The sequence below is a fragment of the Poecilia formosa genome, unplaced genomic scaffold (assembly GCF_000485575.1).
Source record: "Poecilia formosa unplaced genomic scaffold, Poecilia_formosa-5.1.2 Scaffold136, whole genome shotgun sequence".
NCBI classification, from domain to species: domain Eukaryota; kingdom Metazoa; phylum Chordata; class Actinopteri; order Cyprinodontiformes; family Poeciliidae; genus Poecilia; species Poecilia formosa.
The window spans coordinates 1,143,079-1,168,610 of NW_006800075.1; the positions used below are offsets into that span (position 1 = coordinate 1,143,079).

Here is a 25,532-nt window from a genome sequence, read left to right on the forward strand (position 1 = left end):
GTGTGTGTGTGTGTGTGTGTGTGTGTGCGTGTGTGTGTGTGTGTTTAACTGCATGCGAGGGGTCCATTAGGTTTGTGAGGACCAACGCTTGACCCAACAAGATCAATTATTTTTTATTTATTTTAAGCTAAAATAATTAGATTAGTTTAATAAGCTTTTAGCAGAAGGGTTAGAATAAAGAGCTGAAGGGTAATTTTAATAATTTATACTCTCCAGGCTTCTGGAATAACTTCTAAATAAAAACAGCAATAAATGTCATAATGACGAATTTTATATTCATCTGTGTTTTCCCTTTGAGTTGCAGAGCAGTTAAGCTTACCATCAGATCTGGACAGGACTAAAGTTAGCGCCGAGCGATAGCCCCTTACTGTCAACTGATCGCACTCAAGGGTCAAAGCTTAGATCCCTTTACGTGCTTGGGTTTCCCAGCTCCAAGGCCATTAGATGGATGACATTAAGCTGCTTTAAGATGTAGGTCAATGGGAAAAATTAAACATAAAGGGCAAAACAAACTAAAGAACAGTCTACTTTGCTGAATTTCTGTCCTAGTCTTACAAGAATATTTAGTATTGGTGGGGACTTATTATTTAAAATCCACATTTTCAATGTTTTTGTTCTTCTGTTTGGGTCTCAACTGCTTCTTAAAACAGCCCAAGGATTTTAAAAAAACAAACAGCTGTTATTTGGCAATAAGTTAATGTTTTTCAAGCAATAAGTGCCTGATTGTGTTTTTCAAGTCACAATCGGGCACTGCCCTGTTACCTAGCAACCCGAGCCAAACTCACTCCTGTTACCTAGCAACCCGAGCGGGCTCCAGTACATTTGGCCAGCTGATTTTACTGCTGTCTGCGCTGAACAATGGATGCTGGAAAAGACAAATGTTTTGTTGTTGTCTTACCATTCAGAAACCACTTTCTGCAATCTTGTTGGTTGTGCAGAAGGCTCCACTTCTGCTTTTCAAAGACGCATAGTTGTACAATTGGGAATCTGTTTGCAGCTATTTTCTCGTGCGAGTGTAAACCTTAACTTAGGTGGGCGACCATAATGTTCCATCATCTCCCAAAACAGAACGACTTCTTCGTCAAGTTGTCGGGCTTTTCCAAGTCCCTGGTTCTGATGCTAGTACCTCCACCAAAGATGGCAGAGGAGATAAACCTCTCCACAACAAACCTATAGAGGATCTACAGCTTCTTGTTGCAAGCCACTGAAACCATCAATTAGTCACAAGTGATTGAATAAAGTTCTTTAAACTTATCTGATTTACATTTGTTTACCATGACAACTTAATTTGGAACATGTTGGTGGCAGCATCATGCTAGTGGGAGGCTTTTCTTTACCAAGCACATCCATCACTACCAGTTTATGGTAGAGAAGGATGAAGATAGTAGGGATGGAAAATGAAAAAAGTAACCCTAAGGTCCTGTGATTTTCATGTGTAAAAAAAAAAAAAACATATCTTAGTCTTCTTATATCCCCCTTTTATTTTATGAGTATGCTTTGAAGTTGTCATTTTACATTTGCGAAATGCAAATGTGGAGTTGTAGGGGTGAAAATACTTTTTTAACACAGTACTTGGAAGTCTAGATAGATGCATGTAGAGCTACAATGTAAGGAAATAAACTAAGATAGGAAAATAAACTGTAGAGTTGGTGATAATCTGAGACTGTAAAATCTGAAGCAAAATATTGTAGGAAATATTAAACTATAATAGTGCAACATACCTTGATGACAAATCCTACAGCGCCTCCATGTGGTAAAAGTTGGGACACAATTAAAATAGTTTCTTAATGCCTAGACTATACTTGTGAGCAAAGAGTCAGTTTAAATTAATCCACAAAAGAGTCATAAAATGCCTTAAAGAGGCTAAAATTTGAGAAACGAATGGGTGTGGTGTACTGCAGGTCAGTGCAGGGGTGGGTGTTGACGACACGGGTGACACAGGGAGAGACAGAGTGACAGCTGAGGTGAGTCATGTCTATTTTTATTCAACCTCATGTTTCTGTGAAAAAGAATCACAGCTAAACAGACATGTTGTACTTATACACTGTATTTCATGTTCTATATCAACTACCAAGTGCAGCAAAAGGTTTTCCGCTACAACAAAGCACACAAAGATCAAGGATCCAACTTATATACTTTAAACCATCTATAATATTTAATATTAACTATGCGATAATTTATTTAAATGTGCTACTGTGTGATAGCAACAGGTTGGATGTTGAAGATTGTGAAGGTAAGCAACCAATCAGCATATTTGGAACATTTCTTATCTCTGCTTTCTGTACATCTTTTCCCATTTTCTGCTACACCTCTCTTAAATCATACCCACTATTACACATCCTCTATCACACTTTTTTAGTCATTAAACTCAAATCATTATGCATGTTATTTACAAAACTTTGCTTCATTTCTCTAACAAACTTCAGTGATTATTGAGCAGTGTTTTTTTAAAGGAACCTTTTATGCAAACCTCACATTTTGCATGTTTTTGCACTTCCATTTCTAAAAAAACAGTCCAAGAGTTTTAAAAAACCACCCAGCCAATTTCTGGACATATATATATATATTTGGTGTCTGGAAAACAAACCTTTTCAAAAGATGGTTCATTCTCATATATAAGAATGATTTTGTGTAATGAACATGTTTTGTAACCTGTTAAAGGAAGCACAATAGGTCACCTTTAAATTAATGTTCACCAGAAGAATCAAACATGAACTGGGTAATTAATTAAATGTGATACATGTGATTTCAAAGCAAACAGATACTGTGATTCCAGAAGATTTAAAATTATTTTTCCATTTCCCCAGTTTTTATTCCTCTTGTCCAGATGAAGATCTGTTTAGTGTGTGGTGGATCCAGGACGCCATATGCAAGGTTGCAGGCCCAAGTTAGAAGTGCTGAACCGAGGCCTGGGGACCCTGGGGGGCTGAGAGCCACCGGGTGACTGGTAAGAGGAATTACTGGGACTCATAGGACTTAGATCTGGGGCGCTCTTGAAACTCCTGTTGGCCTGCGGAGGAGGGATTGAAACCGGAGGTGAGGAGAAGGTTGGGAGCTGAGGAAGAGGAGCAGTGGGGGCAGGAGGCAGAGGGGAGGAGGCCCACTGAGGCTGACAAGGCTGTGGTGGAGTCTGGTGGGGTTCATGGGGCATTGCTCCAGCAGTGGGTGGAGTAAACTCATCAGAGTACCTTAGTGGTTCTCCAAGAGTGGTGGCTGATCGAGGTACAATAACTTTTGGTGTGGGTCCTGTGGCAGTTGGCGGGGGTGTTGAGAACCTCTTTACCTCGTAGACCCGTGCTGTCTTTTGAGGACCACCTCTCTGCTGATTGGCATTGGAAGGATCCTGGGGAACACCACCTCCATAGCTGAACAGGGAGGAGTTAAGCTGGTACGGCTGGTGACTCATTATGTCAACAGGTTTGATGCCTGATTTGTGCCCTTTGGGTCTGTTTGTCCCTGGCTTTGCTACCTCGGGTTTCCTCTGGGCCTTCAGAGGGCAGGACGGAGACAGTAGGGGGTTGTAGTTGATTGGAGGTGGGGCGCGAATGTTAGGTGAGTACTTCCATGCAGCAGGAAGGGAAGGTGTGGGTGAGGGTTCCCTGGTTTGAGCTGGAGAGTAAGGTGCAGCAGCAACAGACGGAGAACGCTCAACAACATACCGATCCATCCTGTTCTGTCTGCGGGCAAAAAGCTGACCTCCTTTTCCAGCGAGCTGCAGAACCTGGGGGGTCTGTGGTTTAGGAGCCACAGCAGGGGGCTTTGGTCCTCGCTGCGCCTGCATGAAGTTACAAGCTTCTGCACCAAGTCTCAGCCAGTCTTCCTCAGGCCCCGACTCATGACCCGCCTCCCCACTCGGCGCTACTCCAGACTCAACACATGGGCTTCTTCCTACGCAACGATCATCCATGTTTTGCACCATCGACAGCAAGTCTGGGTTTGGAGAAACATCTTTGCTTTGCAGTGCACTGAACATTGGCTTCTTGTTGCTACGACGGCGTGCATCATGAAGGATGCCGGTGCGAGTGGCTGGGACGGAAATGCGTTGCTCTCTTGTGGCCATTAAGTCATTGGCAGGAGCCTGGGGAGGCCCGGTTGGGGAAGCTGCATCGCTTATGTTGATTATTGGGTGGACAGATGGAGATGGAGACGGCTGAGGGAGAGGAGGTGCAGGGAAGGAGTCCTTAGCTAACTCAGAAGATGGATTCAGAGAGGAAATGTGTGGCGGTGGATAAGTAGGAGCAGGAGAACAAAGGTAAGGTTTAGCAATTGATGGGTGTATCGGAGAATACTGATCTGTAGACGGTGAAAGTGGAGTTGAGGAAGGAGCATGCGCTGCAGGAAGAGAGGAAAATGTTGAAGGAGGCTGAGAGAAAGACAAAGAAAGAGCTGACGGAGGAGAGTAAAGCGCAGGGGAAGAGTTACTGTTGTTATTTCTCGGAGGGATGTACAGAGAGGTGCTGGACACCGCTCTTCTTGCATCTGGCCCTGGAGGAGGTTGGGTTGGTGGGATTGTCATGGTGGACACTGCTGAAACAGGCTTGGGAGCCATAGTTAGCGGTGTGGGTTTGGGCTGGGGAGGTCGGAACATCACAGAGGTCACAGATGCACGATTTGGGGTTGTTCCTGGGGTGAAGGGCCGTGCAGTGCGGTTCAGAAAGCCGGGATTAGGATTAAAACTGGAGTTACTGATTGAGTCCATGCTGGGGCTTGGACCAAAATCAGAGTGGGCTGTGTTATTAGAGTTACTGTGGAGCCCATTTTGACTTTGTATGGGTGTCTCCGAGGGTGGGCTCAGAACCACACTCGCCTGGCTTACGGCAACTGAACCCCCGTTGGTCAAAGCCACAGCTGGAGGAGACATATGGTTACTGATGTGTTGTTTAGTGAAACTATCACTGGCTGAAATCTCCAAACCCGAGATGTCCAACCCTAAGCTTTGATTTCCAGAAGGCAAACGTCCTGGTGTCAGATGAGCTGAGTGGTCCACCTCTGCGCTGTGGTTGGCGCTTGGTGTTGTTGGGGTAGTTGGTGTGGTTGACGGGCAGGCAGAGCTTCTCCTGTCTAGCAGATCGAGATAACCTGAATCCCACGTAGAGTCAAAAGACGTAGACAGTCCTTCTTCCTCAACCTCAGAGCCACTTAAAACTGAGCTTCCTCCTCCTTCCTCTTCTGTCTCCCCTCCTGTTTCCCCTTCTGTTTCGCCTCCTCTGTCTCCTTCAGCCTTCCCAAAGCAGGTCAGTGTGTACTTCTTGGCTCTCTGCCGCCGTTTCTTGAACATAAGAACCCCTTTCGAATTGGGGTTGGGAGCATCAGTCAGCAAAGACGCAATAGAGCGGCATTTAGTGCGGGCTTCTTTCACCTGTTTCTCCACCACGCTCTCTCCACGCTGCAGCTCTGCAAGACAGGAAGCAAAAAATAAGCGAGAGACGAAAATAAATCTGCTGAAATGAGCAGAAATGCAGGGGAGAAGCAGTAATGGGAGTTCTGATTAATACAAAACAGGGAGCGGGCAACAAATAAAGGAAGCAAAACAGTGTGATAGTTCTCTCTGCCTGCTGGTGGCGGCTGATTCAGTCAGTATCATCACAGCTAGGGGTTGGGATGAGCATTCGCAGTGACTGACAGGAGAGCGTGTTGTGGATTTAGAACAAAGCATTCCTGCTGCTCTCCAATGTTCAGTCACACTCTGGGAAGATTAGATCACAGTCTATCTGCTTCCCAAATTGTGTCCATATGCTTACATATTCCTCTCTGTTTGGATAATCAGTAAATTAGTTTTGGGAACATGCTGAAGGACGGATAAATATAAGTTTTAAGACAGATTAGAAAGACTTTTCTAAATGTAGATTTCAGAAAATGTGCCACCCTTTGAAATTACAGAATTACAATCTTATTTTATTTTATTTTTTTTAATGAATTCCAACACAGTCAAATGCAGCTTTAGATATTTCACTATTTTGGCTGGTGTTGAACATGTGTATATTTTTGAGTGACACATTATTGAAACACATACAAGGGTACAGAAAATGTGTTGCCCCTCTCATAATATTTGTTTTTATGTCATACTGAAGTCTTAGATCATCAAGCAAATCTTGATATCAGACAAAGATAACTTTTTACATTGAAAACTTAATTTATTAAGGGAAAAAGTGCTAGATTTATGTGAAAATGCAACTGCCTCCTTTTTTTTGATTACTACATGACCTCTAGAATTAAGAAAGGATTTGAAAAAAACCTTTCTGACAACATGAAGGAGGCCAAAAATAAAACAAAAACATGAAAGAAATTCAAGGACAGATGAGATCCTACATTACTGGCATCTAATAGTCTGGAAAGAGTTACAAGTCATTTCTAAGGTGTTCAGACTTAAGTGAACCACAGTGAAATTTATTATCCACTAATGGAGAAGTGATGGAAGCTTCCCAGTCCTATAATAATTACTCCAAAGGAAAACTCAACACTCAACAGGGAGATCACAAAAAAATCAGAACAACATCTGAGGCCCTGCACGCCGTCTGCTTCATAGTAACATTTCTCAATAAAAGTAAACCAACCCAAAAAAGCAATTTTTTCCAAAAAGTAAATATAATTGAGTAAAAGTAGTGACTTCCCACCTCTTGCTACTAATTTGGCGAAATTGACAGAACCATTAATTTTTCTCTCCTGAGGAAGAATCCTGCAAAATGCTTAAATATATAAGGATCGTTCATAGAGCCCTTAGTTTATTCAGCAAGACAGCCATCTGAAGTGAACCAGCACAAGACCAAGTCAAAACAACAAACAAAATGAAGGCTTCGGATTGGTCTAGTCAAAGTCTGAAAGTTAATTTAATTAAGATGTCACGGCTTGACTTTAAATTTGTGATGAAAAACGCCTCAATGTGGCTGAATGAGTAAACATTCAGCACAAAAACAGCAGGACCACACATTAGGTTTAAGGGAAAAATACTTTTTCACACAATTAACCAGAGTTTGTCTCTTAGAAAACAGCATTTTGTTTTTACTCAGATTATCTTCATTATTTATATTTGCTTGATGATGTAAAACATTAGCACTGCAAAACACAAAATCTTACCAAGTATTTTATGGTCTAGTTTCAAGTACACATATCTAAATAGGACAAAACTAATAAAAAGTACAAGTTCCACTAGCAAATTATTTCACTTATGAAATGGGAAAAAACAAGTCTTTTTTAAATTAATATTAAGCTATTGTTGACCTAAAATAAGCTCCTTTATTTTGCTAAAAAGTTACTTGTAAGTTATTCTTGTCTTATTTTAAGTGGGCTAGAATATTTGCAGTAGAAACTAGAGCAAAAATACTTGGTAAGATTTTGTCTTTGTAGTGAAGACAGACAAAAATAAAGCAAAATACTTTTCCACTGTTCGTGCTTGAGAGCAGTTTAGCTCTCTAACTGGCAACATATGATACATTGATTTATTAAACCAACTAATTGTAAAATGAATATGATCATTATCTTTATCCTGACAGCAAAACGTTTGCTGTAGGTCAATACTGGATTCCAGTCAGTGCAGGGGAAAATGATACATTTCTAAAAAAAATAATAATAAAAATAATTGTGTCCTTGTAATAAATGGAGCTGGGAACTGGTGTTTCAATATAAAAGTTAATAACATCTGCATTCATTGTTTGCAGTGACTTTTAATAAGATATAGGAAATGTTGCTCCTACATCATTTTGGTAGAAACTTATTTGATCACAGAATCTTCACAGATTACCACAACAAACGTTTCTTTTTTTTTTAAATAGATCATCTAAATTTCACCTCCAAAAGAAAGTCAGTCAAGAGTATAATGAGCCTTACCTGTGTAAACAGTGTGTGGAACCCTGAGTCCACCTTTGTCTGAACCTAAAGGAGATGTGAGGTCCCTCATTTCACCACTAAGTGTGTGAGTGTGTGTCCCTCGGACCCTCCCACACACACCCCAACAGAGTCCAAATCAGCTCTGAGTGGAGACCCGTTTAGTCACTGTCTCCTGTTCTGAGAGCTCAGCCCATGTAAAGACCTTTGTCTGTTTCCAGCAACCCAAAGCAACACATGATGTCAACCCTCTATTCCTGTCTGACAGGCTTCAAACACCTGTCTGCTCTCTGTCCTGAACACACACACACAAAGAGCGGGAGACCCCTCACCTCGTATTTAGATCACTGTGTATATATGTCTGTGTGACACGTAGCGTGTCGCCGGAAGGTTAGCAGTAAGTCATCGCTGTTGTACACAAAGACGCAAAACTCTGCAACAACAGAGTCGGTGATCTGGGACCCAAAGTCACTGTGTGTGTTTGTAACACGAGAAAGGGCAGATCTCTGGTGGCACGGCCACCGTTTGTCCTGTAGTAAAGCCCTCAGCCTGCATTAAAGTTATTCACGTCTTTGGGCTCTCGCACCCGATGACAGCTCGTTCATTGCAGCAGTATTCCCTCCAGGAACAGGAACTCAGTCAGTGCATAGTTATTCAGTTTAATCAGCTGTCAGCTCGGTTGAAATTATGACTCAAACCAAGAAGGTGGAAATAACACTTTACAGGTTCAGCAAAAAATATTTATGAATTGAAAACACGTCTGCTGATGTTCCTCAACAAAGAAGTTCCCATCTTGAGGAAGCTTGTCAGGATTAAAAGCTCTTCTGCTATTGCATCATTTTGCGGATTTTTCGGCAAAATGAAACCAAAAAAAACTGAAACGACTGTTTAAATATTATGTTCATCCTGTGCAAATACCCATTTGAGTGGCAGGTAAACCCTGGACACCTGGTCACCAGTCCATCACAGACACACTGTCACAATAACAAACTCTGCTGGACAATAAATTGTCCCAGAAATTTTTATAATAAACAATAATTTTGTTCTTTTCAGACCATTTTCAAGTAATACATTATGGCATAATATTGCAAGCTTGCTCTCTCAAAGACCAGTAAACTTTACCTTTGGAATAACATTGGAACTGAAAGACACTTTTAATATCCAAAATAAAACAAAACCAAAAACTATTATTATTATTATTAGTAGTAGTAGTAGTAGTATGTTACTCCTATTAGTTGTTGTATTGTTGGTATTGCATTTCTTTAATAGGATTATTTTCTCTTCTAACACTGGACGTGTCGTAATTCTAATTATTTTACAATTGTCTGATTTAATACACGATAATCTGAATCATATTATTGTAATTATTATCATCACCATCTTTAGTTCTTTGTTCTGCATGATGTCACAATTGACTTGGCAGCAGTGTTGCCAATGTTGGTATGCATATAAGCATGAGTGTCCACCCTATACAAAAAAAGGTATTTAATCTGTAATACCTAATCTTTATAACCATTTGCATGCTCTTCAGTCTGCACTCTTAAAAATAGAAAATTGACAAGGAGCATACCAAACCCGAAAAATAATTAAGCCAAAAAGATATTTACATACAATAGGCATAGTTGGAAACTCATGTCTGTAAAAAGTAGACTTTTAAAAATGATACAAATCTTGATTTAGGGCCATAGGGCGAGAGGCGGGGTGCACTTATTTTCTCTTTTTATATTCATCTGTCACTCTTTTGGGGAATTTCATCCACACTTCCCTATAATTACATTGCCTACCCTCTAGTTGTCTCTGGTAGAGACAACTAGAATTTCACATTAAGTAGAATATAGAATAAAATTCAAATAATCACTCCACATCAGCTCTCCTGAATAGATTTAAATGAACAGAAACACATGTATATCTGGTTTTATGTGCACATAAGCAGTTATTCACACACTGTCCACATATATACACATTAAGCTGGTCTATAAATCAGGGCTCTGCTCTCTCAATCAGAAAGCTTCAGCAGCTATAAGTACAGCCACCGAGGCAAATATCCAGAATACTTTAAGGAGAGGATGAGGGGGGAACGTGGAGAATCCCTCTGCTGGTGTCTGGTGTGTCTCACTTCATGCAAGTATAAACGATTGGACAGGAATAGGCGACGGCCACTAGAGGGCGATCGAGCAAAAGATTTAAAACCACAATGTTATGTTTATTTTTTGGACTTTCTTTGTAATGTGGTCTATCTGATGTTGTTTTCTCCTGTTACAGCTGAATAGTAAAGTCCTAAACATGCAGTTCTGAACAAATTCTGAGATAAATCACAAGAAAACTAAAGCGGAACAAAAACTCCTGGGAGATTAAATAAATAAAATGAAATGTTGAGGGAAATATTATTGGAAAATAAATTAACAGCATGATGGAGAAAATTATACTGTGTTTTAGGATCTGCAGAGTAAAGGAGCGGCAAGATTAAAGAATATTGGGTTATTTCATTACTGACGGACAGACAGATGATTTTACATAAGCCTAATGCACATTTGAATCTTCCTGCACTGTTATCATTATTATTATTTTCTTAATTGAGCTGTACTTTATTTGTTCAAAATAAACTAAAATAACAGATGGATGTATGAAACCTCTAGTCAGGTTTTATCCAGATGAAGAAGATACTTAAATCATGTTTCCTATGTTTCCAAATTTCCTGGACGTCCTGGTTTTAACATTTCTATGTTAAGGAGTAAAATCTTCAGAAAATCTAAACTAGACCTAAAACAGGTTTATTTTGCTCAAAGCAAATTACGTTAGGATAATACTCACTGGCCTGTCTAGCTTTGTCCATGTAGCTGGTGGAGAGTTCGTCGTTCACCGGGCTGAGCTGCGGTCCCACCATGGGCACCAGATGATGACCGAAGCCCAACTTCAAGGCCTCTTTGGCCCGTTCAGGAGACACCAAAGGAGGGCAGGCTGGAGTAATGTAGCCCCCTGTCTCCTGGAAGCCGCTGTCCCCCTCTCCCTCTGCGTCCACCGGGCCCTGATCAGGGGTTGGGGTGAGGGTGTGAGGGGTCAGGGTGTGAGCGGATGTGTATCTCTCCTCTGGGTCGGGCAGGTAGATGAACTCTCTGCGAGGGACGCTGGTGAGACCCTGAACGTGCCACTGGGTGGAAACTCCTGCGTCTGTAGCACTTTCATACCTGGGATCAAACACAGATGCAGAATTTTACTTCACAATCTGCCATGGCTCACACTGCAAAAACACAAAATCTTACTTAGTATCGTTGGTATAGTTTGTAGTGGAACAATCTTAGTACACTTGATTTAAGACAAAAATTAACTCACAAAGTAACTTTTCTGTAAGATGTAGGAGCTTATTTTAATTCAGTTATTCCGTAATATAAACAAGACATTTTTTTTCATATTATAAGTTAAAATGTCTTGTTCCAGTGGCAGATGTCAATACTTTTCATCAACATTAGGGAATTAATTTCTTAAAGAGGCATTATTATGTGTTTTCCAGCTAAGTAGAATCTTTTTATAACACAATCAAGTAGCTATGTTACCTTCAGTTGCAATAAAACACACTGTATATTATATGACTTTGTAAATCAAGGCCTTAAAATTTGGCTTCTGTCTCTTTAAGAAAGTCCGGCTCTTTCCGAGACTCCGCCTTCAGGAAGTCATCACAAGTCGCAGGGGACGTCTGCTCTGTGAGACAGAAGCTTGGAGGAGGAGCTGTGCCTAGAAGGCGGGGCTTTGTCCACCCAGGTGTTTTGCACAGCTGAATGGTTGCCATGGAGATTAAAGGATTTCTCAAACATGCATGAAAGAATCAAATAAACACTCCAGGTTTGTTTTTAATAAGGAAATGACATTATAACATGATGTAAAACTCAAACATGTTACTTGTAAGTTAGTTTTGTCTTATTTCAAGGGCACTACAATATTTTCTCCGGAAACTAGACTGACTTGGTAAAATTTTGTGTTTTTGCAGTGGAGTTTATAGTAAATGTCTTGGAGTTTCTCTTCTGGTTCTTCTCTTACCCGCTCATCTCAGAAGTCTCCTCTTCTTGGTTGTCGTAACGCGAAGGTGAGCGAGCATGAGGGGACGTTCGCCGTTGGCGTCGCTGGTGCGTTTGTGAATGTGTGTCTGCGTCGCTGTCTGTTTCACCGTAGTACGCCTCGCTGTCTGGGGGGGAAGTAATGCCTCTGGATAACTCGGTGGGGGAGAGGAAGGAGGAGCTGTTGTTCAGGAGGGTGGCAGGAGGAGACAGAACCCTGATGGATGATTGAGGTGAAATAGAGCGAGCAGAACAAGGTAGAGAGAGAAATCCAGAGAGGTTCCTGGAATAAAACAAATATCAAGGCAAAATGTGGTTTCATTGTTTACCTGTACAGATAAAAATCACTGGGTCCATGTTCTGACCTTCTAACTTTTAGGTTCAGTGTGGAAGTTTCCTTATCTACTAGGCTCATGGCCTGAGCATGTGTAAGATCTGCACACATCTGGTCACCAATGGCAATCAGCTCATCGTGCTCCTTCAGTCCGGCTCGGCAGGCTTTGCTGCGCTTGCGTACCTAAAGAAAGAAAAGAGTTTACTGCAGTCTCTGGAGTGGCTTTTAGTATTTCCAGAGGTCTTCTACTGGCAGAAGCAGCCTGAAAGACCTCGAGGTGGATTTATGTAGGAGACATGCTACTTAGGAGCTTAACAAGCTTAGTCGTTTTGATGAGGAGAAGGAGAAGGTCCAGCAGCTCTGCACAGTCTCAGTTGAGGACGGAAAACTGGATGTTTGAACTACAAATAAATTATAAAAGAGCTTCTCTATTTGGCTCAACTCTTTTATCACTATAAATCAGTTATTTGCTTATATTGGTGCCTAAATGCACCCAATCTGACCATTTCTATACATTCTTCCTTCACTAAGTACCACAATACGGCTCAATTTGAACATGTGACATAGACATTCATCTTGTCGGTGACGACAAAACATTAGCCTTTCAAAATTGTCATTTGACAAGAGATGGATGAAAAAACACGAGCTTCCAATCTTCCTGGGAAGCATCCATTTTGACAGCACTTTGTCACTGAGATTGTACTTTTTTTAAACCATGGTAATTATGGTATTGATGTGCGTTGAATTTTTGTCACAGAAACAATAAGCCTGTTATCAGCTTTGTGCCAGCACTGAAATCTGTTATTTATATCGTTTTAAAGAATGTGGCTGCTGACTTAATGTTACATGTTAGTCTGAATCACACAAGTACTTCTTTTGGACAAATGAGAGCAAAGAGGAGCTGACTGGACGTAATGCACAGCTCCATCTTTAGAAAAAAACCTGAAACATATCAGCAGAAAATCCTCCTTCCAAATGTTAAGCACAGTGGTGGAAGGGTGATGATATGGGCTTGGTAGCTTGCAGTGCTTAGACTTTGAGGCAAACATCAAAAGCATAAGAAAAGATCTCAAACAGAATATAACAGAATGGCTACGAAAAGAAAAAACAATCGAGGCGCTGAAGAGATCAAATCATAGCCCTGAAACTTAAGAGATATGCAACGTCAAATGTCCACAAACTTTGATAAAATGAGGCAATGTTGTAAAGAAAAGCAGGTCAAAATTCCAACAATGTGATACACTGGTAAAGTTATGCATGCAGTTATTGCTTTTGCGTACTTAGTTTTATTCACACATGCTCTCTATTCAGACGATGTAATGACAATCTGTTGGATAAGTTTAAACATGATTAAGAACATTGTAAAGACCAGATGATTTTTATGTTGTCCTTATACCTAAAAGGCTGAAAGAAACTGAAAGAAAATAATTGAATCTATTGATCAGTTTTATCATATGCGGCAGCTTGAGGTCAATGATGTCATCGAACCCTCAGGAAGTCCGTTTTTAGAGGTGGTGTGGGGGTGATGGTGGGTTTAGACGAGATGGTGAGCATTCCTGTCACACTTGAAGCTAAAAGTAGACGATAAGGTCGTCCCATCTGTTCCCCCGCACTCACACACACACTAAAACACACACCTTATCATGGCTGCTGAAAGTGAAAAATGTTGATCATTCAAGCACCCACTTGAACTGTTTGCCATCCTGAGACGGCTGCCTCTTGGCCCAGTTTTTCTGTTTGGGTTTAGACGCTTTAAAGGCAAATGAACGAGCACGCGTCATAAAAATGGGAATTTGAACAGCTGCATGCAGCAAGGGGGGCATGTCTGTCACTCACCATATGCCCCGCCCACATTTCCAAAATAAGAACTGACTCAAAAAAATCAAAAATATTCCTAGACAGAGAGAGACGGGTTCTACTGTGAAGGAAAACACGTCGCTCTCAAAGTGAATAATTTCAAAATAAAAAGCTTAAAAAAGATTATGTACTGAGTGTGTGTGAGTCTGTATGTTTAAGTCTGTATGTATCTGTGTGTGTGTGTGAGAACAAGAGGTCTGGTTTTTTCCATCCTCGGCCTCCAGCTGCTCTCAAACGAGCTATTCTGATCCGTTTGAGCTCCGTTCTCAGCCGGGCTTATCTGAGGTATGCCTGACCACACATAACACACACACTAAGAGGAAACACACACACCTAACTCCAAATTGAGGTGATTTTCTCAGCCTGAAAATACTGTTTGCACAGATAAATTTGGTTTCAGAGCTAATCTGTCTAAATTTAAGAAGTTTGGAAATTTTGCAGGTGATTGGTCGGCTTTTGTCATCGGGGTCGGTGAGGTCACATTCCTGCTTCCAGGGATAACTTTGCTCATTAGGTCAATGACCCTCAAGCTTTGGTACTCTACCTTTAGTGGTACTTGGTGGTGATTTTGATCTGAATAATTTGCATAATTTTCTTAAGTGTAAAGTGGTAGATAATGGACCAGAAATAAATCTTGTTGACTTTAATTTAGATATGATGCTAACACCTAGCTAAATCTGATGCTACAGTAAATCAGACTGAACTTTGTTGTAAATCAGAATTAGGATTGACAAAATTACTTATAGGAATTAAATTTAGAAAGACTTTTTGCTACTTTCCTCAAATTCAGGAGTTTNTTAAGGGAAAAAGTGCTAGATTTATGTGAAAATGCAACTGCCTCCTTTTTTTTGATTACTACATGACCTCTAGAATTAAGAAAGGATTTGAAAAAAACCTTTCTGACAACATGAAGGAGGCCAAAAATAAAACAAAAACATGAAAGAAATTCAAGGACAGATGAGATCCTACATTACTGGCATCTAATAGTCTGGAAAGAGTTACAAGTCATTTCTAAGGTGTTCAGACTTAAGTGAACCACAGTGAAATTTATTATCCACTAATGGAGAAGTGATGGGAGCTTCCCAGTCCTATAATAATTACTCCAAAGGAAAACTCAACACTCAACAGGGAGATCACAAAAAAATCAGAACAACATCTGAGGCCCTGCACGCCGTCTGCTTCATAGTAACATTTCTCAATAAAAGTAAACCAACCCAAAAAAGCAATTTTTTCCAAAAAGTAAATATAATTGAGTAAAAGTAGTGACTTCCCACCTCTTGCTACTAATTTGGCGAAATTGACAGAACCATTAATTTTTCTCTCCTGAGGAAGAATCCTGCAAAATGCTTAAATATATAAGGATCATTCATAGAGCCCTTAGTTTATTCAGCAAGACAGCCATCTGAAGTGAACCAGCACAAGACCAAGTCAAAACAACAAACAAAATGAAGGCTTCGGATTGGTCTAGTCAAAGTCTGAAAGTTAATTTAATTAAGATGTCACGGCTTGACTTTAAATTTGTGATGAAAAACGCCTCAATGTGGCTGAATGAGTAAACATTCAGCACAAAAACAGCAGGACCACACATTAGGTTTAAGGGAAAAATACTTTTTCACACAATTAACCAGATTTTGTCTCTTAGAAAACAGCATTTTGTTTTTACTCAGATTATCTTCATTATTTATATTTGCTTGATGATATAAAACATTAGCACTGCAAAACACAAAATCTTACCAAGTATTTTATGGTCTAGTTTCAAGTACACATATCTAAATAGGACAAAACTAATAAAAAGTACAAGTTCCACTAGCAAATTATTTCACTTATGAAATGGGAAAAAACAAGTCTTTTTTAAATTAATATTAAGCTATTGTTGACCTAAAATAAGCTCCTTTATTTTGCTAAAAAGTTACTTGTAAGTTATTCTTGTCTTATTTTAAGTGGGCTAGAATATTTGCAGTAGAAACTAGAGCAAAAATACTTGGTAAGATTTTGTCTTTGTAGCGAAGACAGACAAAAATAAAGCAAAATACTTTTCCACTGTTCGTGCTTGAGAGCAGTTTAGCTCTCTAACTGGCAACATATGATACATTGATTTATTAAACCAACTAATTGTAAAATGAATATGATCATTATCTTTACCCTGACAGCAAAACGTTTGCTGTAGGTCAATACTGGATTCCAGTCAGTGCAGGGGAAAATGATACATTTCTAAAAAAAATAATAATAAAAATAATTGTGTCCTTGTAATAAATGGAGCTGGGAACTGGTGTTTCAATATAAAAGTTAATAACATCTGCATTCATTGTTTGCAGTGACTTTTAATAAGATATAGGAAATGTTGCTCCTACATCATTTTGGTAGAAACTTATTTGATCACAGAATCTTCACAGATTACCACAACAAACGTTTCTTTTTTTTTTAAATAGATCATCTAAATTTCACCTCCAAAAGAAAGTCAGTCAAGAGTATAATGAGCCTTACCTGTGTAAACAGTGTGTGGAACCCTGAGTCCACCTTTGTCTGAACCTAAAGGAGATGTGAGGTCCCTCATTTCACCACTAAGTGTGTGAGTGTGTGTCCCTCGGACCCTCCCACACACACCCCAACAGAGTCCAAATCAGCTCTGAGTGGAGACCCGTTTAGTCACTGTCTCCTGTTCTGAGAGCTCAGCCCATGTAAAGACCTTTGTCTGTTTCCAGCAACCCAAAGCAACACATGATGTCAACCCTCTATTCCTGTCTGACAGGCTTCAAACACCTGTCTGCTCTCTGTCCTGAACACACACACACAAAGAGCGGGAGACCCCTCACCTCGTATTTAGATCACTGTGTATATATGTCTGTGTGACACGTAGCGTGTCGCCGGAAGGTTAGCAGTAAGTCATCGCTGTTGTACACAAAGACGCAAAACTCTGCAACAACAGAGTCGGTGATCTGGGACCCAAAGTCACTGTGTGTGTTTGTAACACGAGAAAGGGCAGATCTCTGGTGGCACGGCCACCGTTTGTCCTGTAGTAAAGCCCTCAGCCTGCATTAAAGTTATTCACGTCTTTGGGCTCTCGCACCCGATGACAGCTCGTTCATTGCAGCAGTATTCCCTCCAGGAACAGGAACTCAGTCAGTGCATAGTTATTCAGTTTAATCAGCTGTCAGCTCGGTTGAAATTATGACTCAAACCAAGAAGGTGGAAATAACACTTTACAGGTTCAGCAAAAAATATTTATGAATTGAAAACACGTCTGCTGATGTTCCTCAACAAAGAAGTTCCCATCTTGAGGAAGCTTGTCAGGATTAAAAGCTCTTCTGCTATTGCATCATTTTGCGGATTTTTCGGCAAAATGAAACCAAAAAAAACTGAAACGACTGTTTAAATATTATGTTCATCCTGTGCAAATACCCATTTGAGTGGCAGGTAAATCCTGGACACCTGGTCACCAGTCCATCACAGACACACTGTCACAATAACAAACTCTGCTGGACAATAAATTGTCCCAGAAATTTTTATAATAAACAATAATTTTGTTCTTTTCAGACCATTTTCAAGTAATACATTATGGCATAATATTGCAAGCTTGCTCTCTCAAAGACCAGTAAACTTTACCTTTGGAATAACATTGGAACTGAAAGACACTTTTAATATCCAAAATAAAACAAAACCAAAAACTATTATTATTATTATTAGTAGTAGTAGTAGTAGTATGTTACTCCTATTAGTTGTTGTATTGTTGGTATTGCATTTCTTTAATAGGATTATTTTCTCTTCTAACACTGGACGTGTCGTAATTCTAATTATTTTACAATTGTCTGATTTAATACACGATAATCTGAATCATATTATTGTAATTATTATCATCACCATCTTTAGTTCTTTGTTCTGCATGATGTCACAATTGACTTGGCAGCAGTGTTGCCAATGTTGGTATGCATATAAGCATGAGTGTCCACCCTATACAAAAAAAGGTATTTAATCTGTAATACCTAATCTTTATAACCATTTGCATGCTCTTCAGTCTGCACTCTTAAAAATAGAAAATTGACAAGGAGCATACCAAACCCGAAAAATAATTAAGCCAAAAAGATATTTACATACAATAGGCATAGTTGGAAACTCATGTCTGTAAAAAGTAGACTTTTAAAAATGATACAAATCTTGATTTAGGGCCATAGGGCGAGAGGCGGGGTGCACTTATTTTCTCTTTTTATATTCATCTGTCACTCTTTTGGGGAATTTCATCCACACTTCCCTATAATTACATTGCCTACCCTCTAGTTGTCTCTGGTAGAGACAACTAGAATTTCACATTAAGTAGAATATAGAATAAAATTCAAATAATCACTCCACATCAGCTCTCCTGAATAGATTTAAATGAACAGAAACACATGTATATCTGGTTTTATGTGCACATAAGCAGTTATTCACACACTGTCCACATATATACACATTAAGCTGGTCTATAAATCAGGGCTCTGCTCTCTCAATCAGAAAGCTTCAGCAGCTATAAGTACAGCCACCGAGGCAAATATCCAGAATACTTTAAGGAGAGGATGAGGGGGGAACGTGGAGAATCCCTCTGCTGGTGTCTGGTGTGTCTCACTTCATGCAAGTATAAACGATTGGACAGGAATAGGCGACGGCCACTAGAGGGCGATCGAGCAAAAGATTTAAAACCACAATGTTATGTTTATTTTTTGGACTTTCTTTGTAATGTGGTCTATCTGATGTTGTTTTCTCCTGTTACAGCTGAATAGTAAAGTCCTAAACATGCAGTTCTGAACAAATTCTGAGATAAATCACAAGAAAACTAAAGCGGAACAAAAACTCCTGGGAGATTAAATAAATAAAATGAAATGTTGAGGGAAATATTATTGGAAAATAAATTAACAGCATGATGGAGAAAATTATACTGTGTTTTAGGATCTGCAGAGTAAAGGAGCGGCAAGATTAAAGAATATTGGGTTATTTCATTACTGACGGACAGACAGATGATTTTACATAAGCCTAATGCACATTTGAATCTTCCTGCACTGTTATCATTATTATTATTTTCTTAATTGAGCTGTACTTTATTTGTTCAAAATAAACTAAAATAACAGATGGATGTATGAAACCTCTAGTCAGGTTTTATCCAGATGAAGAAGATACTTAAATCATGTTTCCTATGTTTCCAAATTTCCTGGACGTCCTGGTTTTAACATTTCTATGTTAAGGAGTAAAATCTTCAGAAAATCTAAACTAGACCTAAAACAGGTTTATTTTGCTCAAAGCAAATTACGTTAGGATAATACTCACTGGCCTGTCTAGCTTTGTCCATGTAGCTGGTGGAGAGTTCGTCGTTCACCGGGCTGAGCTGCGGTCCCACCATGGGCACCAGATGATGACCGAAGCCCAACTTCAAGGCCTCTTTGGCCCGTTCAGGAGACACCAAAGGAGGGCAGGCTGGAGTAATGTAGCCCCCTGTCTCCTGGAAGCCGCTGTCCCCCTCTCCCTCTGCGTCCACCGGGCCCTGATCAGGGGTTGGGGTGAGGGTGTGAGGGGTCAGGGTGTGAGCGGATGTGTATCTCTCCTCTGGGTCGGGCAGGTAGATGAACTCTCTGCGAGGGACGCTGGTGAGACCCTGAACGTGCCACTGGGTGGAAACTCCTGCGTCTGTAGCACTTTCATACCTGGGATCAAACACAGATGCAGAATTTTACTTCACAATCTGCCATGGCTCACACTGCAAAAACACAAAATCTTACTTAGTATCGTTGGTATAGTTTGTAGTGGAACAATCTTAGTACACTTGATTTAAGACAAAAATTAACTCACAAAGTAACTTTTCTGTAAGATGTAGGAGCTTATTTTAATTCAGTTATTCCGTAATATAAACAAGACATTTTTTTTCATATTATAAGTTAAAATGTCTTGTTCCAGTGGCAGATGTCAATACTTTTCATCAACATTAGGGAATTAATTTCTTAAAGAGGCATTATTATGTGTTTTCCAGCTAAGTAGAATCTTTTTATAACACAATCAAGTAGCTATGTTACCTTCAGTTGCAATAAAACACACTGTATATTATATGACTTTGTAAATCAAGGCCTTAAAATTTGGCTTCTGTCTCTTTAAGAAAGTCCGGCTCTTTCCGAGACTCCGCCTTCAGGAAGTCATCACAAGTCGCAGGGGACGTCTGCTCTGTGAGACAGAAGCTTGGAGGAGGAGCTGTGCCTAGAAGGCGGGGCTTTGTCCACCCAGGTGTTTTGCACAGCTGAATGGTTGCCATGGAGATTAAAGGATTTCTCAAACATGCATGAAAGAATCAAATAAACACTCCAGGTTTGTTTTTAATAAGGAAATGACATTATAACATGATGTAAAACTCAAACATGTTACTTGTAAGTTAGTTTTGTCTTATTTCAAGGGCACTACAATATTTTCTCCGGAAACTAGACTGACTTGGTAAAATTTTGTGTTTTTGCAGTGGAGTTTATAGTAAATGTCTTGGAGTTTCTCTTCTGGTTCTTCTCTTACCCGCTCATCTCAGAAGTCTCCTCTTCTTGGTTGTCGTAACGCGAAGGTGAGCGAGCATGAGGGGACGTTCGCCGTTGGCGTCGCTGGTGCGTTTGTGAATGTGTGTCTGCGTCGCTGTCTGTTTCACCGTAGTACGCCTCGCTGTCTGGGGGGGAAGTAATGCCTCTGGATAACTCGGTGGGGGAGAGGAAGGAGGAGCTGTTGTTCAGGAGGGTGGCAGGAGGAGACAGAACCCTGATGGATGATTGAGGTGAAATAGAGCGAGCAGAACAAGGTAGAGAGAGAAATCCAGAGAGGTTCCTGGAATAAAACAAATATCAAGGCAAAATGTGGTTTCATTGTTTACCTGTACAGATAAAAATCACTGGGTCCATGTTCTGACCTTCTAACTTTTAGGTTCAGTGTGGAAGTTTCCTTATCTACTAGGCTCATGGCCTGAGCATGTGTAAGATCTGCACACATCTGGTCACCAATGGCAATCAGCTCATCGTGCTCCTTCAGTCCGGCTCGGCAGGCTTTGCTGCGCTTGCGTACCTAAAGAAAGAAAAGAGTTTACTGCAGTCTCTGGAGTGGCTTTTAGTATTTCCAGAGGTCTTCTACTGGCAGAAGCAGCCTGAAAGACCTCGAGGTGGATTTATGTAGGAGACATGCTACTTAGGAGCTTAACAAGCTTAGTCGTTTTGATGAGGAGAAGGAGAAGGTCCAGCAGCTCTGCACAGTCTCAGTTGAGGACGGAAAACTGGATGTTTGAACTACAAATAAATTATAAAAGAGCTTCTCTATTTGGCTCAACTCTTTTATCACTATAAATCAGTTATTTGCTTATATTGGTGCCTAAATGCACCCAATCTGACCATTTCTATACATTCTTCCTTCACTAAGTACCACAATACGGCTCAATTTGAACATGTGACATAGACATTCATCTTGTCGGTGACGACAAAACATTAGCCTTTCAAAATTGTCATTTGACAAGAGATGGATGAAAAAACACGAGCTTCCAATCTTCCTGGGAAGCATCCATTTTGACAGCACTTTGTCACTGAGATTGTACTTTTTTTAAACCATGGTAATTATGGTATTGATGTGCGTTGAATTTTTGTCACAGAAACAATAAGCCTGTTATCAGCTTTGTGCCAGCACTGAAATCTGTTATTTATATCGTTTTAAAGAATGTGGCTGCTGACTTAATGTTACATGTTAGTCTGAATCACACAAGTACTTCTTTTGGACAAATGAGAGCAAAGAGGAGCTGACTGGACGTAATGCACAGCTCCATCTTTAGAAAAAAACCTGAAACATATCAGCAGAAAATCCTCCTTCCAAATGTTAAGCACAGTGGTGGAAGGGTGATGATATGGGCTTGGTAGCTTGCAGTGCTTAGACTTTGAGGCAAACATCAAAAGCATAAGAAAAGATCTCAAACAGAATATAACAGAATGGCTACGAAAAGAAAAAACAATCGAGGCGCTGAAGAGATCAAATCATAGCCCTGAAACTTAAGAGATATGCAACGTCAAATGTCCACAAACTTTGATAAAATGAGGCAATGTTGTAAAGAAAAGCAGGTCAAAATTCCAGCAATGTGATACACTGGTAAAGTTATGCATGCAGTTATTGCTTTTGCGTACTTAGTTTTATTCACACATGCTCTCTATTCAGACGATGTAATGACAATCTGTTGGATAAGTTTAAACATGATTAAGAACATTGTAAAGACCAGATGATTTTTATGTTGTCCTTATACCTAAAAGGCTGAAAGAAACTGAAAGAAAATAATTGAATCTATTGATCAGTTTTATCATATGCGGCAGCTTGAGGTCAATGATGTCATCGAACCCTCAGGAAGTCCGTTTTTAGAGGTGGTGTGGGGGTGATGGTGGGTTTAGACGAGATGGTGAGCATTCCTGTCACACTTGAAGCTAAAAGTAGACGATAAGGTCGTCCCATCTGTTCCCCTGCACTCACACACACACTAAAACACACACCTTATCATGGCTGCTGAAAGTGAAAAATGTTGATCATTCAAGCACCCACTTGAACTGTTTGCCATCCTGAGACGGCTGCCTCTTGGCCCAGTTTTTCTGTTTGGGTTTAGACGCTTTAAAGGCAAATGAACGAGCACGCGTCATAAAAATGGGAATTTGAACAGCTGCATGCAGCAAGGGGGGCATGTCTGTCACTCACCATATGCCCCGCCCACATTTCCAAAATAAGAACTGACTCAAAAAAATCAAAAATATTCCTAGACAGAGAGAGACGGGTTCTACTGTGAAGGAAAACACGTCGCTCTCAAAGTGAATAATTTCAAAATAAAAAGCTTAAAAAAGATTATGTACTGAGTGTGTGTGAGTCTGTATGTTTAAGTCTGTATGTATCTGTGTGTGTGTGTGAGAACAAGAGGTCTGGTTTTTTCCATCCTCGGCCTCCAGCTGCTCTCAAACGAGCTATTCTGATCCGTTTGAGCTCCGTTCTCAGCCGGGCTTATCTGAGGTATGCCTGACCACACATAGCACACACACTAAGAGGAAACACACACACCTAACTCCAAATTGAGGTGATTTTCTCAGCCTGAAAATACTGTTTGCACAGATAAATTTGGTTTCAGAGCTAATCTGTCTAAATTTAAGAAGTTTGGAAATTTTGCAGGAGATTGGTCGGCTTTTGTCATCGGGGTCGGTGAGGTCACATTCCTGCTTCCAGGGATAATTTTGCTCATTAGGTCAATGACCCTCAAGCTTTGGTACTCTACCTTTAGTGGTACTTGGTGGTGATTTTGATCTGAATAATTTGCATAATTTTCTTAAGTGTAAAGTGGTAGATAATGGACCAGAAATAAATCTTGTTGACTTTAATTTAGATATGATGCTAACACCTAGCTAAATCTGATGCTACAGTAAATCAGACTGAACTTTGTTGTAAATCAGAATTAGGATTGACAAAATTACTTATAGGAATTAAATTTAGAAAGACTTTTCGCTACTTTCCTCAAATTCAGGAGTTTGTATACATATTACAGTTTTTCTCAGTCATTTTGTTCAATCTTCAAATCATTATCAATTAATGAATGAAACTGATATCAAGACTGCAATAGACTCTGCCTGTCACAATAAACAAACATCAATTAATCGCATGATAAATTAAAAGAAACTCAATAATTTTCATTTGCTTGATTTATTGTTTTTCTCTTTTTTTCTCTCTTTTTATCAAAAACTGAATGATAAAAGTCTAAAGTGTTTTGGTCTCAACTATCCCTTTTTTTAAAGATAGTTTTGTTTACAGAGACTTCGTCATTTATTTTATTTCTTGTTTCTGTCGTTTTCTTTATTTTGGATATTATATATATCTCTCAGTTCCAGTGTTTAAATGTTCATTAAAATTTAAAGTATATTGATCTTTGAGAATGTGTTCTTGCATTTTTGCGCCACTATTACAATTATATTACTTGAAAATGGTCTCAACACAACAATGTTATCATTTATCACAATAAGTACTGGGACAATTTATCGTCCAGCAAAACATGTAATTGTGACAGGCCTACTTTGTAAGCGGCTAGAGGAATCTCTATTTTACATCTCAATCAAACCAGAAAGGAGACAAATTCTGTCCACAAATGTTGGACAGAATTTATGAAGGCTATTTATGAAAGAGTGGCTTCTTTGAAAAAGTGTCTTTTCTCATTTTTGATGGTTCTTTCCATCTGTATAGGCAACATAACCCTCCTCACAAAGCTGTGCTCCAGCAGTTCCCTGGTCCAGAAACAAATACAACAGCTGAAGTTTAAATTAATCTGGACCTTGGCCAAACACTGCTGTGTGAAATAGGAGCCAGGATAAAAGCTCATCTGCAGCAGAACATTGCACTTTTTTGAGCAATGTGAATCCAGATTATTCATAGATAGACAGGACAGATATATAGATAGATAGATATTTGCCATTTCACAACTGTACAAACAAACTTAAACGTGTGTCAATTGATATGTTTCTATTACGTCATTGAAGAGGTGGAGAAATATTGTAAATAATGTTTTCTGTATTTATTTTATAATTATTGTAACAATGCTAATTAATAACAGTGAAAAACATACTTCTTTTCTTTACAATCTCAGTTTAAATTGTAAACGTTTAAAAATCACAAAACCAGCTCAGCACATTAAACTTGCCAGATATACAGCAGTTTTTTACATATTTGCTTTTTGACCACGGTACCTTTGCCACCTGTAGAGGCTTCTGCTGCTCCGCTCCTCCTTGCAGCCTGAACCCCCACGGAGCTCCTCCTGAGAGACAGACCAGGATCTCCTCCGCCACCATCTCTGCTCCCAAACCGCAGACTGAGTGTATGTGAATGTGTGTGGGAAGTCTGTTCTCTTCTTCCTCAGTTCCTCACACTCTGGAGGTATCAGACACTCTCTCTGATCGCTCTCCAGATCACCCCACCCTTTCATTGCTAATGCTGGAATGCAGCGTGGGGTGGAGGGTTGGGGGGTTCAGCGTGTGAGTGTTGGTGACCCTCATCCTCCTGTGGATTCGACACTTGCCACGTCAGTCTCAAGCACCACATACAGGAGGGGATGCTTGCTGATATACACTCCAGAAATAACCACCAGGCCTGACCTCTTCAACACATTCAGTCTGTCGAGGAGCAGTGGAGCAGATTTCTGCTCGTTTTCCCCACAGGATCATTTTCAATGAAAGGAGGGGTAAAAAAAAAAAAATCTATTGAATTTAAAATGTAATTCATTATAGTAGAATGTGCAGTGCCATGGAAATACAGTCAGGTCTACACTGGTATCTACTGGATATCAAAACATATTTATGTTTTACAATAGCCCAGTCCATCTTAGACTGACCTAAATTGGTTTAAATTGAACAAAGAATGTGTGGCAACACTTGAAAGTCGCTTTTACATGAGCTTTTCATCTAATCTAATTGTGCTTGAGGTATTTTGTAAAGCAGAAT

At 39.8% G+C, this 25,532-nt stretch overlaps 1 protein-coding gene and 1 long non-coding RNA gene across 4 annotated transcripts in view; both read right to left on the bottom strand.

Annotated features, from left to right (window-relative positions):
* Positions 1 to 1,825, bottom strand: part of LOC107837364 (uncharacterized) — a 7,265-nt gene extending 5,440 nt beyond the window's left edge. Inside the window, exon 1 of the long non-coding RNA XR_001663389.1 lies at positions 1,722 to 1,825. This is a non-coding gene — a long non-coding RNA (uncharacterized LOC107837364). The remainder of the gene's footprint in view (positions 1 to 1,721) is intronic.
* Positions 1,826 to 1,964: 139 nt separating this feature from the next.
* On the bottom strand, positions 1,965 to 25,526 carry LOC103145141 (synaptopodin 2-like protein). Of its 3 annotated transcripts, XM_007562446.2 has the most exons (5): positions 24,783 to 25,526; positions 20,957 to 21,108; positions 20,575 to 20,874; positions 19,354 to 19,727; positions 1,965 to 5,394 (listed from the first exon to the last, which is right to left on the bottom strand). In XM_007562446.2, exons 1-5 carry the CDS (start codon positions 24,882 to 24,884, stop codon positions 2,840 to 2,842), a joined length of 3,483 nt encoding a protein of 1,160 aa, XP_007562508.1. In that variant the 5' UTR covers positions 24,885 to 25,526; the 3' UTR covers positions 1,965 to 2,839. The 3 variants fall into 3 exon arrangements, with proteins under 3 accessions (XP_007562508.1, XP_007562506.1, XP_007562507.2); XM_007562444.2 differs by lacking the exons at positions 19,354 to 19,727; positions 20,575 to 20,874; positions 20,957 to 21,108; positions 24,783 to 25,526 and adding exons at positions 10,633 to 11,006; positions 11,854 to 12,153; positions 12,236 to 14,844; XM_007562445.2 differs by lacking the exons at positions 19,354 to 19,727; positions 20,575 to 20,874; positions 20,957 to 21,108; positions 24,783 to 25,526 and adding exons at positions 10,633 to 11,006; positions 11,854 to 12,087; positions 12,200 to 14,844.
* Between the last annotated feature and the right edge of the window lie 6 nt (positions 25,527 to 25,532).

Coding starts and splice junctions, on each gene's coding strand:
- LOC103145141 (XM_007562446.2), bottom strand. CDS start 24,884: ATGGTGGCGGAGGAGATCCTGGTCTGTCTCTCAGGAGGAGCTCCGTGG. Junction 21,109..24,782: donor AGCCTCTACAGGTGGCAAAG/GTACCGTGGTCA, acceptor TTCTTTCTTTAG/GTACGCAAGCGCAGCAAAGC. Junction 5,395..19,353: donor GGACAAAGCTAGACAGGCCA/GTGAGTATTATC, acceptor CCTGTCTTGCAG/AGCTGCAGCGTGGAGAGAGC.